A 15,003-nucleotide genomic window follows, 5' to 3' on the forward strand; every position below is an offset into this window, starting at 1 on the left:
ATTTTTGTGAGGTAAAACATGAGTTTTGTATTTAATTGTGAGTGAAAAATTTACTGATAATAGTAATATCTGATGATGATGTACATTTCTTCTGATTGTTTTGTTAGTAATAAGCTTGTCCTTGATTTCGTACTATAGTACTATTGCAGTTAAATGAGGCTTATGGAGGATTCAGGGCACAGTGAAGTGAATTAAAAAAAAAAGTCAAAACCAAACCAAAGCTAGGCACAGCTCTGTGCAGGGAAATAAAAGCTAACAAAAGTTGTTTGGGTTTAATTTTTTTTAAAAAATTGTATTTTGTTATTATTTTGCTGTTTTAACACTGCAAAATTGTAAAATTGGCTCAGAAGAGAGCTGTCTTTAGCCTGTAAATTCTAAGTTAATTACTTTTTCAGCTTTGGTATGTAAGTTTCTCTTATACCAATATTTCATCATATGGTGGCACCAACCCTAAAGAAGTAGCATCATCTGGAATTCCACTGTGTTTGTTAGTGTGATTAAAAATTAAAATACTTGTCCAAATCCAAATCTCATGTAATTGCATAAGAAGTTGTGAGTCTGTCTTGTGGAACTGAGAAGAAATATTTTTCTTGCATCCATGTCTATTGTTCAGGCATGGAGTCACTTTGGAAGGACTCCTGGACCAAACTGGTCAGAGAAATCTCCCTGTAAATATGGGAGTGCTGTGGAATGCATTTCCTTGGTCGGAAATAGACTGGCTCAGGCCTTCACTCTGCTCTGCCAAGTGAAACAGTACAATTTTTATTTGTGTTAAATATAAATATAATAATAAAGAAATAAAAATAAAATAATACATTCTTTGTCACTTCAGTTTAGCATACATTCATGCTACTTCAGTTCCAGCTAGTTACTAGCTGTAAATTGGTACAACTATGTTGTGGATTGGGTTTTACATATTTCTGTTCACTTTATTTACTGGAATATTTCACACTTGATGTTACAATTGCTGTGTTTCAGGCTGGATCTTGTTCCTATCAATCGGTCAGTTGGTCTGAAGGCGAAACCCACCAAACCAGTAACAGAGGTCTTAAGGCCTGTTGTTGCAAAATATGGTTTAAATCTTAATGAACTTGTGGCAAGACTAGTAAGTATTCTTTGATGTAATTCAAGCAGCAATATTTTCTGTCTGGAGAAGATCATATGATAGTCCCTGGAATGATTCCTCTCCTGGGAATTAGGCATTTAAATAGCTACAGCTACATTTTGAGATAAAATGCATTGTAATTATAACCATTAGGCTTAGTAGTAGTTACCTCAAATATTCAGTTTATGTCTGTTTTATATTCTCTTCAGAATAAATCCAACATCCAAAATAAGCAAGCCTGAACTTTTCTTCTTCGAGAGCTCTACTCCCATTATTAGCCAGGGAAATTTGGTTGGATTAAAGCTTTTGTTCCATTGTCCTGGGAATCATGAAAGTTGCCACAAATCCCCCTGCAGAAATATTTTGTGAAAGCAGACTGATTCAACTTCTCTACTACTGAACTCTTGGCTAGCATGTTCTCTTTTCTATTGTGCTGGAATACCTAGGAATGTAAAGTTAATTTTGTGGTGTTTCTAGTATGTGTGCTCTCTTAGCTGAACCAATCCAAGTTTTTAAGATAACTGAAAAGCCTATTGGCACAGAGGTAACTTTATTTAATGAAATTACAAAATTAACAAAATACAATCAATTTAGAATAAAAATAATCTGAAGTGTCCTCTGAAAAACATGACTTGCTGAACATACACACTAATGGTGCTAGAGTTGAGCACACTTACAAACTGGAGGATTTTTTTTTCTCCATGTATTTTTTTTTCCCCCAAATACCCTACTGGAATAAACATTTTTAGAATGGTAGAAGAATACATTGAAGCTACTCTGAAGCATAAAAATGCTTTGCTTTTTTTTCTTTCAAAAATGTCAGACTGCATAAATTTGTTCTGAAAACAGCTTTTTCTCTATTACATACAAACTGTGATCCGACTTTAGAGTGGTGAGCAGGAACCCCTTGATCTTGGTGTCCCTATATCTAATCTGGATGGTCAACGGGTTGTTCTAGATGAAAAAGAGCCAACAAAGGGTAGAGGTAAGTTTGTATAAAAGCTTTTGTTTATGGTTCCAAGTCAGTTTTATAAACCCCGACTATGGCTAGTTTTTCCTGTTGCTGTCAAGGTGAGGTAAATGTGATTAAATATAGATATATCACATGTGGCATAAATTCTTTTTAACTAAAAAGTAGTGCAGCGTCTGAAGATGGAAGATTAATTTAATCTGTGATAGCAGGTACTTTTACTGTTGCTGTAAGAAACTTTGCAGTAGTAATATTTGAATTTTTTGCACTCAGCCACAGATCCACTCACAAATTTAGGAATGTAGTGCCCAGTAATAATAATGAGAATCAAGTGCCAAATATCTCCTGTACATTTGGCAATTATTAAGTAAGGAGCATTCTGTGGAAGGAAAACAGATGCAGTTTGTACAGCAGCTGTATATGCTGCTATCATAATATCCTTCTTAAGCGTGGGGAAGTACCAGAGCCTACTTCTCCAGTTTTAAGTGATGATTTCTGAAAATAACACTAAAAAGGATAAATACTCATGACCCCAGGCAACATAATTGGAAAAATAAAAATTTGTCAGCTAAACAGTTGACAATCTCTTGGCACAATTAACACTCTAGATTAATGTAAGCAGCCTTATGAGTAAAGGTTTGGTTTAATTTGGAGACCTTTTTAGAGATATCGAACACTTATTTTCAAAAACCTAATTAGATATGGTTAAATTAAATAGACTTAGAGCAGAGATTCTCTTCGAGGAAAAACTGGGATTGTAAAGATGGAGGCATTTATTGAGGAGAATCAGATTTTTCGTTTTCCTAACCAACAAAACCAACTGTTATTTTGAAAAATGGTTTGAATCTAAATACTTTCACAGATAATTAGTTTAAGGATTACAAGTAAAGCCTAAATGCAGTGTGCTGCCAGCATCTGTAAAAGCCTAAATCATAGAGGATCATTCTGGCAGTGAGTTGGTTCTGTGGCGATGTACCAGTGAAAGAGGGCTATGATTCTGTGTTACTGAATTCTCTGTAGTCAGATTTAATTTGATGGAGGCATTTGGTTACTTAGAAGATGGCAAGGAGGATACAGCAGCATCTGCAAAATAATTGATGTGTGAAACAGAATGGGAAAGATTCAACATGGCCTTTCAATGGTCTTTTCTGATGATTTTCGTTTTTAAATTATAATGTTGAGAATTGTAAACTGAATTATCAGATTTTATGATTATTTGATCTAAAGCAACTGAAAATTTAGTACATAAGTGAAATTTCAGGATCTTTAAAAATAGTGCCAGTGTGAGGAAAATCTGAAGATGGGAGGGAGATTCTGGTAGGTTTTTACTGAAAAGTGTCAGGGTTATCAACTGTGCTCCCTCTTTACTTTCTGAGTACATATTAAAGCAATTTTAAAGCAAAAATCTGTTGTGTCCATCATTGTCCCTTAAATCTTGCTTCTTCAGGGAATTATAAATCTGTAGTTACAGAAGGTATATTTATGTTCAATGTTTACAGAGAGACAAAGAGGCGTATTAGTAAAACAGACTGCAACTGTATCATCTTCTTCAAGAAGTCAAGGCTCTACTGTAAGTCTTCTGCAACGATTTTTCTCCATTAGATCATCTTCTGTTTCCTTCTAGAATTCTGTATCAAAGGCTGCATTCACACATGATTTTGAATTGGCCAAATTATGTAACTAGATTGAATATAGCTGTTATCTGTCTGATAGTTTTCCACTGTCAACAGCATTTATTTGTGAAGAACTTTGTCTTCATGATGAATCAGTTAACTCTTTCACTGTGTTGTGTTTGTTGGTTTGTGTCTCATTGGATTATCTATGTTTGAAAAGAATTGAACTACTCTGTAGTTCAAAAGCCATTTCTGTCATGTGAATTCTTAAGAGTAAACAATATTATATTTATTTCAACATTTTTGGAAACTGCTATGGCAAATGTTCTTTGCCATAATCAAGACTAAACTAAAGCATTTGTTGTGGTGTTAGAGAAACGTGTTTCCAAAATAACTTTCCTCATTCCTTTAGGCCATATTATGTATACAATGATAGAGCCTGAATGTAAGTAGTACCTTAACTTTCCTTCTAATGCAGGGAGAGGGAAGAACTCTAGGAAAGTCTAATTCTATCAAAATGAAAGGCGAAAATGGAAAAAATGCTAGGGAAGTCCGGCTGTCAAAGAGAGAAGACTCTATTGCAAAGATTGGGAAAAAAAAAAGTCAGAAAATAAATTTGGATGAAGCTGAGGGTATGTGAACTTTATAGCTTACATATTAACATAAGTAGTCTTAGAAAAAAATTTGTGTCTGTGTAGGTGCTGTGTGTTTAATACTGTGTTGTGAAAATCATAGTCATGACCATTGTATTTTTGTTTGGTGTGTTTGAATTGTCAAGTTTTCGTAAGTTGAAAGTAAAATTTTAAGAGTACCTAAACACTGATGTAGGTGTCCAGTGGGATTTTCAAAAGTGAGGGGTACCTAATTCTTATAAAATAAAAGGGAATTAGTTACTCTACTGCAGTTGAACATCCCATTTGATACTCTGTAAGCTGTGTGGAAGCTTGGCTTTCTGTTCACCTCTATACAAGTGTTTGACAGGCACTGCACAGTAGTGTAGACCCAAATGTACTCAGGTAAGAATTTTTCTAATTAAGTTTTTTGCTGAACTCTGTAACAGCCAGGGCAGGCCAGTCTGACTGTGGAGGAGATGTGATGGGCAACAGAAAAACTTGCATTCAGCAAAAGGTGTTTAGAAGTAGAAAAAAGCAAAGAGGTTATTGGTAATCTTGCATTTCCTGAGTCCTATTTTTACCTTTTTTACATCTTAATAGTTCTGGTGATATCATCAGAAAAAAAATCTCATGAGGGAATTTGCTTTCTTATAGAAAGATGTCTATGGGCAAAAGAGAAATAAAAATGATATAGCACTAGAAATTTTGGCATAACACCCTGTGCCCTAGGACATGAACTGAAGTGATTACCTGTCTGTCAACCCTACACGCTCCTCCCTATTTTCCCATGTAGGAAAAAAAAAAAACCTCAAAGGACATATTTGACCCACAGATTAAAATTTACTGCTGAAGTTACCCTGTATGCGTATCCAAAGCCTGGTTATGCACATTTATGCAGCAAATGAATGTTTACCTTTGAATGTTCATCTGTGAATAAATGTCCACTGACTAGAACTGAAAAAAAAAATGCTATGGCTAAAACTTCTACTGCAAAATATGTTTTTTCATATAAGTGTTATTACAAAATATTAGTGCATTTTAAATTATTTTCTGTTGCTTACTCTTTTGTTAACTTATTTTCCACATTTTAATACTTTCATTTTTTTTCCTAGGACTGAGTAAAACATTAACATAATTTGAAAACTTCAGAGTTCGAGGCTTTCACATTTTATTTTGAGTTTTGTGATATTTGTCAAAGTTTGAAAATTGCATACCAAATGTTGTAGACTGTTTTTTAATGCAAAAACAAACAACTGTTTCATGAACTTTGAAATTTCAGAAACATTTTTGTATGACACATCTTAGAACTGTTGCATGTTTTAGTATGCCTACTACCATTTTGCAAAACTTTGGCAATAAGAAGCATTTTGAAGCTTCCATCTTGGCTACATTCAGATTTTGCAGCATTTGAAAAAGCATGTTAAAAAGTCATTTTTATGAATACATTGCAAAGCCTGCCAAGTATGAGTAGAGGATTTAGGAATAAGGTCATACAAGTGCAAGTGTACAACTTCATACTATGCTAAGTTAAAACTGATACTAATGTTCTGTTGCTTTATTCCTTAATGGCTTTTGCTTCAAACAGTATTAATAAGCTGGGTTGAACTGTTGATTTTATTTAATCTGTTGGAGATGGCCTTTTTAAGCATCTTTTAATATTCTGTAGTTAAAGTGTTTTCTTCTTGAAAAATTAGGACATGCAGAGACCCTATATTAAGATTTACATATTTTTATATGTCTATGTTTTGTACCAAAGAGTTTGTTTATTGTTGCAATGCTTCTTTTTTGAGGAGTGGTATAACTCTTGGCTTACAATTGATAAGTTTCTTGTTGCCAAGTTTTGAAACTTTTTAGAACAGTGTTGATCTACTATGAGTATTATTTATAGAAACATATTAAACCATTGGATATCATTAGGGACATGATCAGAAAATCACTTCTAATTGTGTTAAAGCCTCTTTAAAAAGCTGCCCCATCGCTTTTAGTTATGGTTCCTTGGATGGTTACTGACTACCTGTAAGCTACTGATTCATTGCATCTCTAAGTAAAATGGGGTTACCTAAATCATCATCTGATCATGCCCTGTGATGATAACATCCTGGTTTAAAACTACACTATGAATTGAATTGAAACTGTGATAAAATAGAATTACTCTGAGAGAAAGTCAATATAACAAGGAAGTTTGCAACATTCTGAATCTTTGAATGTTCAAATGGCATGCTATTTTTGAGTTCAGATGGGTAAAACCCATCCAGAATATAAAAATGTGCACCCATTGTCTGTAAGACTAGAGCCTTGTTTTGTATAAAGAATTAAAAAATCCTGCATGTGTGTACAGATTTATTAACTGCGTAAAATAGAAGATGTGTTCAAGGCTCAGTGAATTGCAGCTGTTCTAAACTGCAAAACTCTTACAATAGCAATGCTGATGGTCTTAATTATAGTGATGCTAGTGAACATTGCTGCAATTGAAAAAGTTCCTAATTAACATGGGATCTTATTTCAAGGCAGCATTGAAAGAATTGAAGATCTTCATGGAAAATAAATGTGCTGAAAATGTACATTTTAATAGCATTGCACTTTCTGACAAAAACTTGTCAATTTTGGGTTTTTCCCCAATAGAATTTTTTGAACTCATATCCAAAGCACAAAGTAACAGAGCAGATGACCAACGTGGACTGCTAAGGAAAGAAGACCTTATTCTTCCTGACTTTCTTCGTTTACCACCCGCTGGACCAGAACCATCCTCATCTACACCCACAGGTCCTAAAGGCCTCAGCAAGCGAGTTTCAAAAAGTGATGGCAGTGATGGATGTACATCACCCAGTGGAAAACAGGAGTCCGTGCAAAACTTTAATGAAAATTCAGTAAAGAAAATGGGTTACTCAGAAAACAAACATAAGTCTGCTTTGGCAGCACTCCACAGCCAGAAGACTTTCAGTGTTCCTCTCAGTCCTCCGTTGTCTCCAATTCCTCACGCACAGGAGGGCAACGCCGCGGTGTGGAAAAGGCAGTCGAGAGAGTTGCAGGCTGAAGGCATTCAGATGGTGGATGATGAGAATGTGGCAGACTTGACTCTCGTGGCTGAAGGAGATATTAGCAGCCCTAACAGCACTTTGCTACCACCGCCACCATCAACGCCACTGTCAGACATCAGTAAACTCACGGAAGCCAACTATCCACCCCCAACTCCTTTTGCAGGTAATCAGGAAAAATCTGGATATCAAAGATCCAATTCAGGTATTTCTAGATTTTAATAGTCTTTCCTTTCATGTTAACCTACTTTTCCTTGGCGCTGTTAATCAGTATTTGGCACCCATTAAAACAACAAAGAAAATTCTCTCTGCACCTTATTTTTTTTTTTTTTAAACCAAAAAAAAAAGGAAAAAATATTTTAATTGCCTTAGTCTGTTCAAACTGTAATACTTCTGGTTGCCTTTAACAATGTACTTTTTGTTTGGATTTGGCATGTAACCATAAATGGCCACATGCAGACAAACCTTTGAAATACATCCACATGCTATAATTATCTCATTCACCCTCAGAGTACAAAACAGGATATCAGCATTTTGAGCTCCACAGCACTGTTGTGTTCCAGATTTTCTGATCCATTTCTCATAATGAGATACATGATTAGGGTTTGGAAGTTTAAGTACTTTAACAAAGCCCCTAATTATGTGTTGAAAATTGCAGTATTGTTTATGATTAAAATTTTTAATGGATAAGGCTCAACTTAGGATATATTTCACTAATAAATTTGATATTTGTAACAAAAGTAAAAATGTTATTTTTTTTTAACCCATACTTTGCTACACAGAGAAATAGATTGCATCTATCACACTTTCTCCCAGAATATTCACATATCAAGTAGCTTTCTAATAGATAATTTTAAAGAAAATATGTAACTTTTTTAGGATGCGAGTTTCATGGTCTAGCAATATCACAGAGCAATATTAGCCCAAGGCTGAAGTATGGAATTTCTTTATAAACATGGACTCTAATAATAATTGCTATTACCAGAAACAGGAATTTGAAGACAATGGGTGTCGTGACATTGACATTTACAGTCATTGTACTGTGCATTTTAATGTAAAATATAAGAAGAGGTATCTATGTGCTACATTTATTTTTGATGTTTCACAAACATATGGTGCCATATTTGTATGATCACATTTCTTTGTGATGTGGGAATATACATTTTAATTATTTATCTTTTTACACAGAGTATTTGATACTGTTCTTTATCTGTATGGTTGATGATTTGTAAATACTTCTTTGGTTGTTGGATGCTTATAAATGGCAATGCAAATGATTTCATCCTCTTGGCATTTTAAAAGCCAATTCCTTTATTAGTAGTATCTGAGAAATGTTCTATTAGCGCTACCACTTAATTTCTGAAACTGAATATTAGACGGACTTGTAACCAGTGCCTATGAATAACAGAACCACAAAATGTACTTCAGACATGTTGATGTATATATGCATAGATTTGTGTTGGTGTCTTTCTGATAATATGTCAAGTGTATAACATAGGTATCAGTTTGCATATTTTTCAGTGAGAACTGTTAAAAAAACCATTTGCACTTAAAAAAAAACTTCATGAATTTACAATATTTTAATGCATGCCATAAGTTTCTGTGTAACCACTGAGCTGTAGCTTTCCCTTTTCCCACTTTCTACTTTTTACTTTGTAGAAATCTTTGTGTAGTTTTCACATGTATTTTGTATCATTGTTCTCTCAGGAGTAATAAATTCTAGCTCTAGTTACGCAAACTGGTTTTAAGCTTTCATTTTATTCATTATTTTAAAAATTCTTTCAGTCCTGGATTAAGAATTCTGATTAAAATTATCTTCTGATGACAAACAGATAAATAGATATGAACTAGCAATTACCATGACAGAAAGCTGATTTTTTAGACATCAAAGGCAAATGCTGTCTTGAGATGCTGATGGGTCACATGTGAAATCCATAGCATTGGCATGTGCTCCAGAAGGCTGATAAGGCAGGAGATTTCTTTGGAATTAGTCAGAACTCCTGAAAGGAGAATTTCTTCTGTCTTTGGGTTCTTGGGCTAAACTTTATATTCATTACTTTCCTTCTTATTTTAAACTAAAGCAACTCTTCCCTGGTCTCTAAGAAGTGAGCTGGAGATCTCAGCTCATTTGATGTGGAGTAACCAAAGTAACCACCTCTTTATTTGGTAAACTTGGGTAAGAAATGAGGGGTTGGTTGGGTGTTGGAGACCACACTACTCTTTTCACTCTTTGAGATGGGTCCTACATAACAGCACTGTGAAGCCTAATTGAAAAAGAATAATTCTGCAGAGAGGCGTGTCGTGCTGTTAACTAGGTCTCATTGTGTTCTGGGGAATAAAAATCCAGTTTTTCCAAAAGTCACTGTGTTCTCACATATTTGTAGGCCACCATGAGAGAAAATAAAGCAGTGGAAAGTCCTGTAGCAGTTCCCCTTCTAAAATTATTCAGACTTTTTCACAGCAAATAGCTAGTACCTTCCATATTTAAATTATTATTTTTAATGGATTTTAATTAGCATGTATTTCAACTAGTGTTCCATACTTTCAGTGGTGATTGTGCCTTATTATTCTGTCATAGTCACCCATGAGAGTAAGTAATCAAACTAATTTTGCAAAATTAAAAATCTAAATTTCTTTTAGCTTTCTGACAAACCAGATTTTTTTTAGGAATAATAAAAATTAAAAAAAAATATGAAACATCTTCCTTTTTTTGCTACAATCTTATTGCATATATTAGGTGTATTCTACACTCCTCTCACAACACACTACTATTTAATGGGAACTGTATTCTATAAAAGAACGGTGATTTTATGGAAAAAATGTGGGCTGAATCAAAACTTTTCTATTTTCATGATTCAAGTTTGCATGGAAGGGCTGTTTGATGATGTACATAATTATAATAAAGACTTCTGGAAACTCTCTCCAGTCAAGAATGGAAATCTCAAAGAACTAAATCATTAATAATGGTTGCTTTTTTAAGTGCTTTAATGGTTCTTCATTCATAACCCCCATCAATGGAAATGGCATTTCTGATTGGTTTATTCAATTAAAATGTTGGGATATAAAGAAAAATAATGACTCCATAATTTGAAGAGGGCTCTAGTCTTGGTTCCAAATTGGCCTAAAGACAAATGACGTGGGTGCTTACCCTGAACATTTTGGGTTTATAAATGCTGGGAAAAGGACTGGGAGGGATGAAGGGCTCCCTCATGTTCTGCAGGGGGCAATTTGCTGATGTAGCAAAGCCAGGCCAATGTCCATCCCTCTAATGGGTAACACTTGAAGTTTTTTTCACCTGATGATCTAGAAAGCAGAATATGAACAATGGAAGGCAGCAAAATAAGGTTTGCATCACTCTGAGCTTTTGAGAACACACTTTCAAACTCAGTTCTTAACTTTCTGAAATAAGTGAAATGTTTTTATACTGTATTAATACTTAGCTATGAAGTAAATAGCAAATCAGTTAGCAACACAAGAATCATTACTGATTCTAGTTGCGTTACTCATCAAGAGAAAATGTCTTTATTTTGAATAAGCCTGCTAGTTCTGGCAAATTTCCCACTTTAAAAATCAGAGGTTTCTGGAATGTGAAGACATTCTTTCATGTCTCTACATATAATAGTGGTCCCATCTGTGGAAGAAATAATTATTGTGTGGTGTGATTGGCTTGAAGTGATGCATTCATTTTTGAAAGTGTTAAAATGCTGATTTAATTTCCTTGGCTTTTTTTCTTTTGTTTTATTTTTCTTTTTTAAATTGCCTGGTATAGTCTGGGTGCTTTGGATATTATCCAGTTTTTTCCAAGAGGTTGGGCACATGTGTTAGCCATGGGGAAAGGCAGCCTCCCTAACCTTTAGTCTCCTTAAGAGCTGTCAGTATTAAGCCACAGGCTTAATTGTTTATTCAGCAATATTCCACTGGTCTGAGTTGTTCATGATGGTTTTTGCCTCTACTACAAAGTAGGTGGGCATTTTGTCATGATAGCAGCTGGACTTTTTAATGGAATACCATTTCAACCTGAAGTAGAACAATTTGCAGCAATCTGGATTGAAGTGCACAGACTGTAGATTTGAGTCCAAGAAATCATTCTTCCTTCTCTTAAAAAATTCCCTGTTGTTTTTGGGGCTTTGTTTTTTCCAGCTAGGATGAGAATTATTCTCAAAATGATACTAGAGTTACAGTCAGTGGAATCATCTATCAGATATGAAGGGGTTTTTTTTAAGAAGTATAGATTGGATCCAGCAATGCAATTGAAAAATTTATTCAAAGCTACCTTTTTAGTAAGCATATGATATCATTGGTTAAGATAGAGACCCAGCTAGGGAAAAGAAATGCATGGTGAACTTGCTAATTATGCTTCAGTAGAATGTCTATGGAACTTAAAGAATTAATTTAGACAGCCTAAAGTTATATAGCTTTTTTTTTTTTTTTTAAGAAACCACTTTGTTTCTAAAATAAATATACAATTGTACCCTCAAAATAAACTTGCTTCCTTTCTTGTTGGAAAGAAATCTTTCAAAAATGGAATAGTTAGTACCAGTGCTAGGATGTTTTGTGAAAGATAAATTACGCAGAAATAAAATGCGGGGTAGTCTTGGACTGACTATTGTTCCCAAAGCCAAAAAAAAGAGTAAAAAATAACCCCAACTGATCTTTATTATTCACAGAGAGAATGCAGTACCCTGCAGCTGAAGAATAGAGATCAGATAATTAGAATAGAGATCAGTGGTATTTCTGTGACTTTCACTTTTTTTGGCTGCTAAACTTTTCAGTTCTAATGGTAATGAATTCCAAATGGAAAAAAGTTTGTGGTAGTTAAGGAGACTAAGAGCAAACACATCTATCTTCAAAATTTGAAAAGGAACCTTTGTTTTTTGTAATAAATGATACAATATATTACATAACTAGTATTTATGATAATCTCTTCATTCATGTGGCTTATTATAGAAACAGTCCAGTGATGTTCCCTGTGTAAATCAAGATAACCACATGAACGAAAACATAAATAAAAATTCAAGAAGAGGAGGTGATTATGATATAAAAGATGTAAGAGTAATGTAAATAATTATTTTTAACAAAGGCTGTTTTCTTGGAGTAACTTACATCCTTTACTGGTTATGTGTAAATTTTTAGAAGATAATTGGATTCTGGATCAATATAAATAAGTACCCATGAGAATCCAGAAATACTAAGCCTGGGATGTCTTAATCCTCTTTTAATCAGAGCATATTTAAATGTTAAAATTACATGTAGTATGTGACTGTGATCAACAACAAACAGAGGAGAAGGAGAGTTTAGAGTAGACAAATGGGAAGTATTTACAGTAGACAAATGGAGTAGACAAAAGGAATACCTTGGGGGATGATAGAAATGTAAACTTATTTTAATTAAGCAACAAGATAAACATTTTAGAAAGAATTGCAAATTTTATCACTTACTGGATGAAATGTTAGAAAAATGACAGCTGTCCTTTGAACCAAATGCACATAGGCTAAACCCAGATCTGTGCAAACCCATGGCAGCATTTGGATGATGAAATGAACTTTGCTGAATTATCGGTGAAATGTAACTGGTAGCACAGTGCAACCACACTTTAGACTCTCATAATTGAAAAATAACTTAATGGATGGCAGATTAAATTAAAATTGATTCAAGTAATTCAATCCCCTATCTCCCAACATGGGCTCTCTGCAATAATTAAACCTCCTGTTACCAACTGCTGATGGAAAACCACAGTGAAGGTTAACAATAAATGCTGGAAGATCACACTGAGGGCTGAATATGTGTAGGCTGCTGCAGAGTTGTTTTATCATGTCTACTACTTGGAAAGTAGTAAAAAATTGTTTCAGTTTTAGCAGTGGAGAAACAGAAAGTTTGAGCAAATTGGACAGTGTTTTTGAGGGCACACGTGTCTGCCTGGATCAAAATTCAGAACTTTTCATTTATTTGTGAGTGCTCCTGGCTTTGAAATGATGTTGTGTGCAGCTCCCTTCAGCTGCTGTTGTAGCTGTGTACATGGAGGGTCCCTGCCCTGAGCAAACACGGGTTGCAGTGTTCCCTCTTTTGCATCTGTATGCCACTGGTGAGCTCCTTCTTCCATGTGATAGTCCAAATTTGTCTTTCTGAATAGTGTTTGGTGCTTTGTTCTACTTGTGAATGCTTTGGAGATGAGTGCAATGAAAGGATTTCCATCTGCCCATTTCTAAACTTAATGCTGCAAATGTATTCCCAAAATTCCCTGGAAAAAAGTAAATAAACTGGTAATGTACAATATTGCTGCTTTGTAGCATAACCCATTTCCTGGCTCGATGCCTTCATTTTCCTGAGTCAGATTTCAAGGCACTGAGCATATGCTGCAGTTGCTGTTTCATCATGCAAGTGAAATTCAGCATATAAAGTCAAATTTCCTTTGAAAAGATTTAGCATAAACTGTAGGTAGGAATCTTTTATTAAATCTGCTTTCTTCTTGGTGCTGTATCAATTAAGAGATAAAAAGAAGGAAACTGCCAAAGAAAATTTAACCTCTGGTATTCTAAAACTTCAATGTAAAGCATCATTTTCCCTTCAGAAGCATAAATCACTTTTCAAACTTAAAAAAAAAATAAAAAAGGGTTCTTGCAGTAGTAACAGTATGTCTGTCAGTGTGGAAATCATTCATCCACCACTTAAAAGAAATCATATGTGGGAGGGCTAATATGCAGAAGTAGCATTTCCTAACAGTTTAGGACAGGAAGGGATAAGTGTCTTTCCGAGAGTGAAACTGCCAGATTATGTCCACCTTAAGGAGAAGTTATTTATATGTGTTTCCAGGACCCTGAAATGAACACCCACTATAGAAGCGACCATCAAAGGGCTCCTTTTTTCAGTCTCACATTTGGGGATGGTACAATGTCAATTGCCAGTTCCAGGAACTGCCCCTGAAAACTTCAGGCTTCTTTTCACGAGAGTTATAGTCTCAGTTTTATTAAATACTTAAAACAGATTTTTATCTGCTGTAAATCAGCACGAAATCGTTAATCTGGAGCTCGTTCCCTTTAACTGAGATCAGATCCTCTCTGACATTAGAAGTCAAATGCCTGGGATCAATGGCATGAAAATCAGCAGGATATTCTTGTTATCTTTTAGTAGAACTTAGAGCCATCTAAATAGTTAATGATTTTGAAAAGAACAGTAGGATTTTAGCAAAGGTAGAATGATGAGTGAAACACTCAATTCACATGAAAGAGATTTTATTAAAAATCATAACTAAAATTTAGCACATTGAAAATAACTGAATTTATTGATTATGGTATAGAAACAATATACTTGCAAGGTGTTGTGAGCAGGCTTTTAAATCCCCAAGCATCTGCATTAGACTTAGGGTTATATGATCCTATCATCCTGATTTGGCTGTTAACACTGCACCTGAAATTTCCAGGTTTTTTTGTGACCTTGTATCTGTGTGGAATTTGGTCAAATGCTCCCTTATTCTTAAGCTACCTGGAAGACAATGTCTTGTGATCTTTTGCTTAGATCTTAAAGTTTGAGGATTATTTAATACAGAAGAAGAAAATTTCCCTTTGTCTTTCTCTATAAAGATAGTTCTCCATAATGATAATATTAGAGTGCTTGAGAATAATACACAAAATCCAAATATCACAAAAAGAGAACTACTGGTAACAGAAAT

At 34.5% G+C, this 15,003-nt stretch overlaps 1 protein-coding gene across 7 annotated transcripts in view; it reads left to right on the forward strand.

The window, feature by feature from the left end:
* The window catches only part of RGS12 (regulator of G protein signaling 12), an 83,291-nt gene that overhangs the window by 63,572 nt on the left and 4,716 nt on the right, over positions 1-15,003 (forward strand). For 3 of the 7 annotated variants that reach the window (XM_030270633.4, XM_030270638.4, XM_030270637.4), the window contains 5 exons: positions 979-1,105; positions 1,994-2,090; positions 3,575-3,645; positions 4,167-4,320; positions 6,925-9,075. In XM_030270633.4, coding sequence (XP_030126493.4) covers positions 979-1,105; positions 1,994-2,090; positions 3,575-3,645; positions 4,167-4,320; positions 6,925-7,559 — 1,084 coding nt within the window. In that variant the 3' untranslated portion in view covers positions 7,560-9,075. Of the gene's footprint in view, positions 1-978; positions 1,106-1,993; positions 2,091-3,574; positions 3,646-4,166; positions 4,321-5,414; positions 6,665-6,924; positions 9,076-15,003 lie in introns of those variants that run through there. The other 4 variants (XM_030270639.4, XM_072927960.1, XM_030270635.4 and 1 more) reach the window with 4 other exon arrangements.

This window comes from Taeniopygia guttata, chromosome 4 (genome assembly GCF_048771995.1).
Source record: "Taeniopygia guttata chromosome 4, bTaeGut7.mat, whole genome shotgun sequence".
Lineage (NCBI taxonomy): Eukaryota > Metazoa > Chordata > Aves > Passeriformes > Estrildidae > Taeniopygia > Taeniopygia guttata.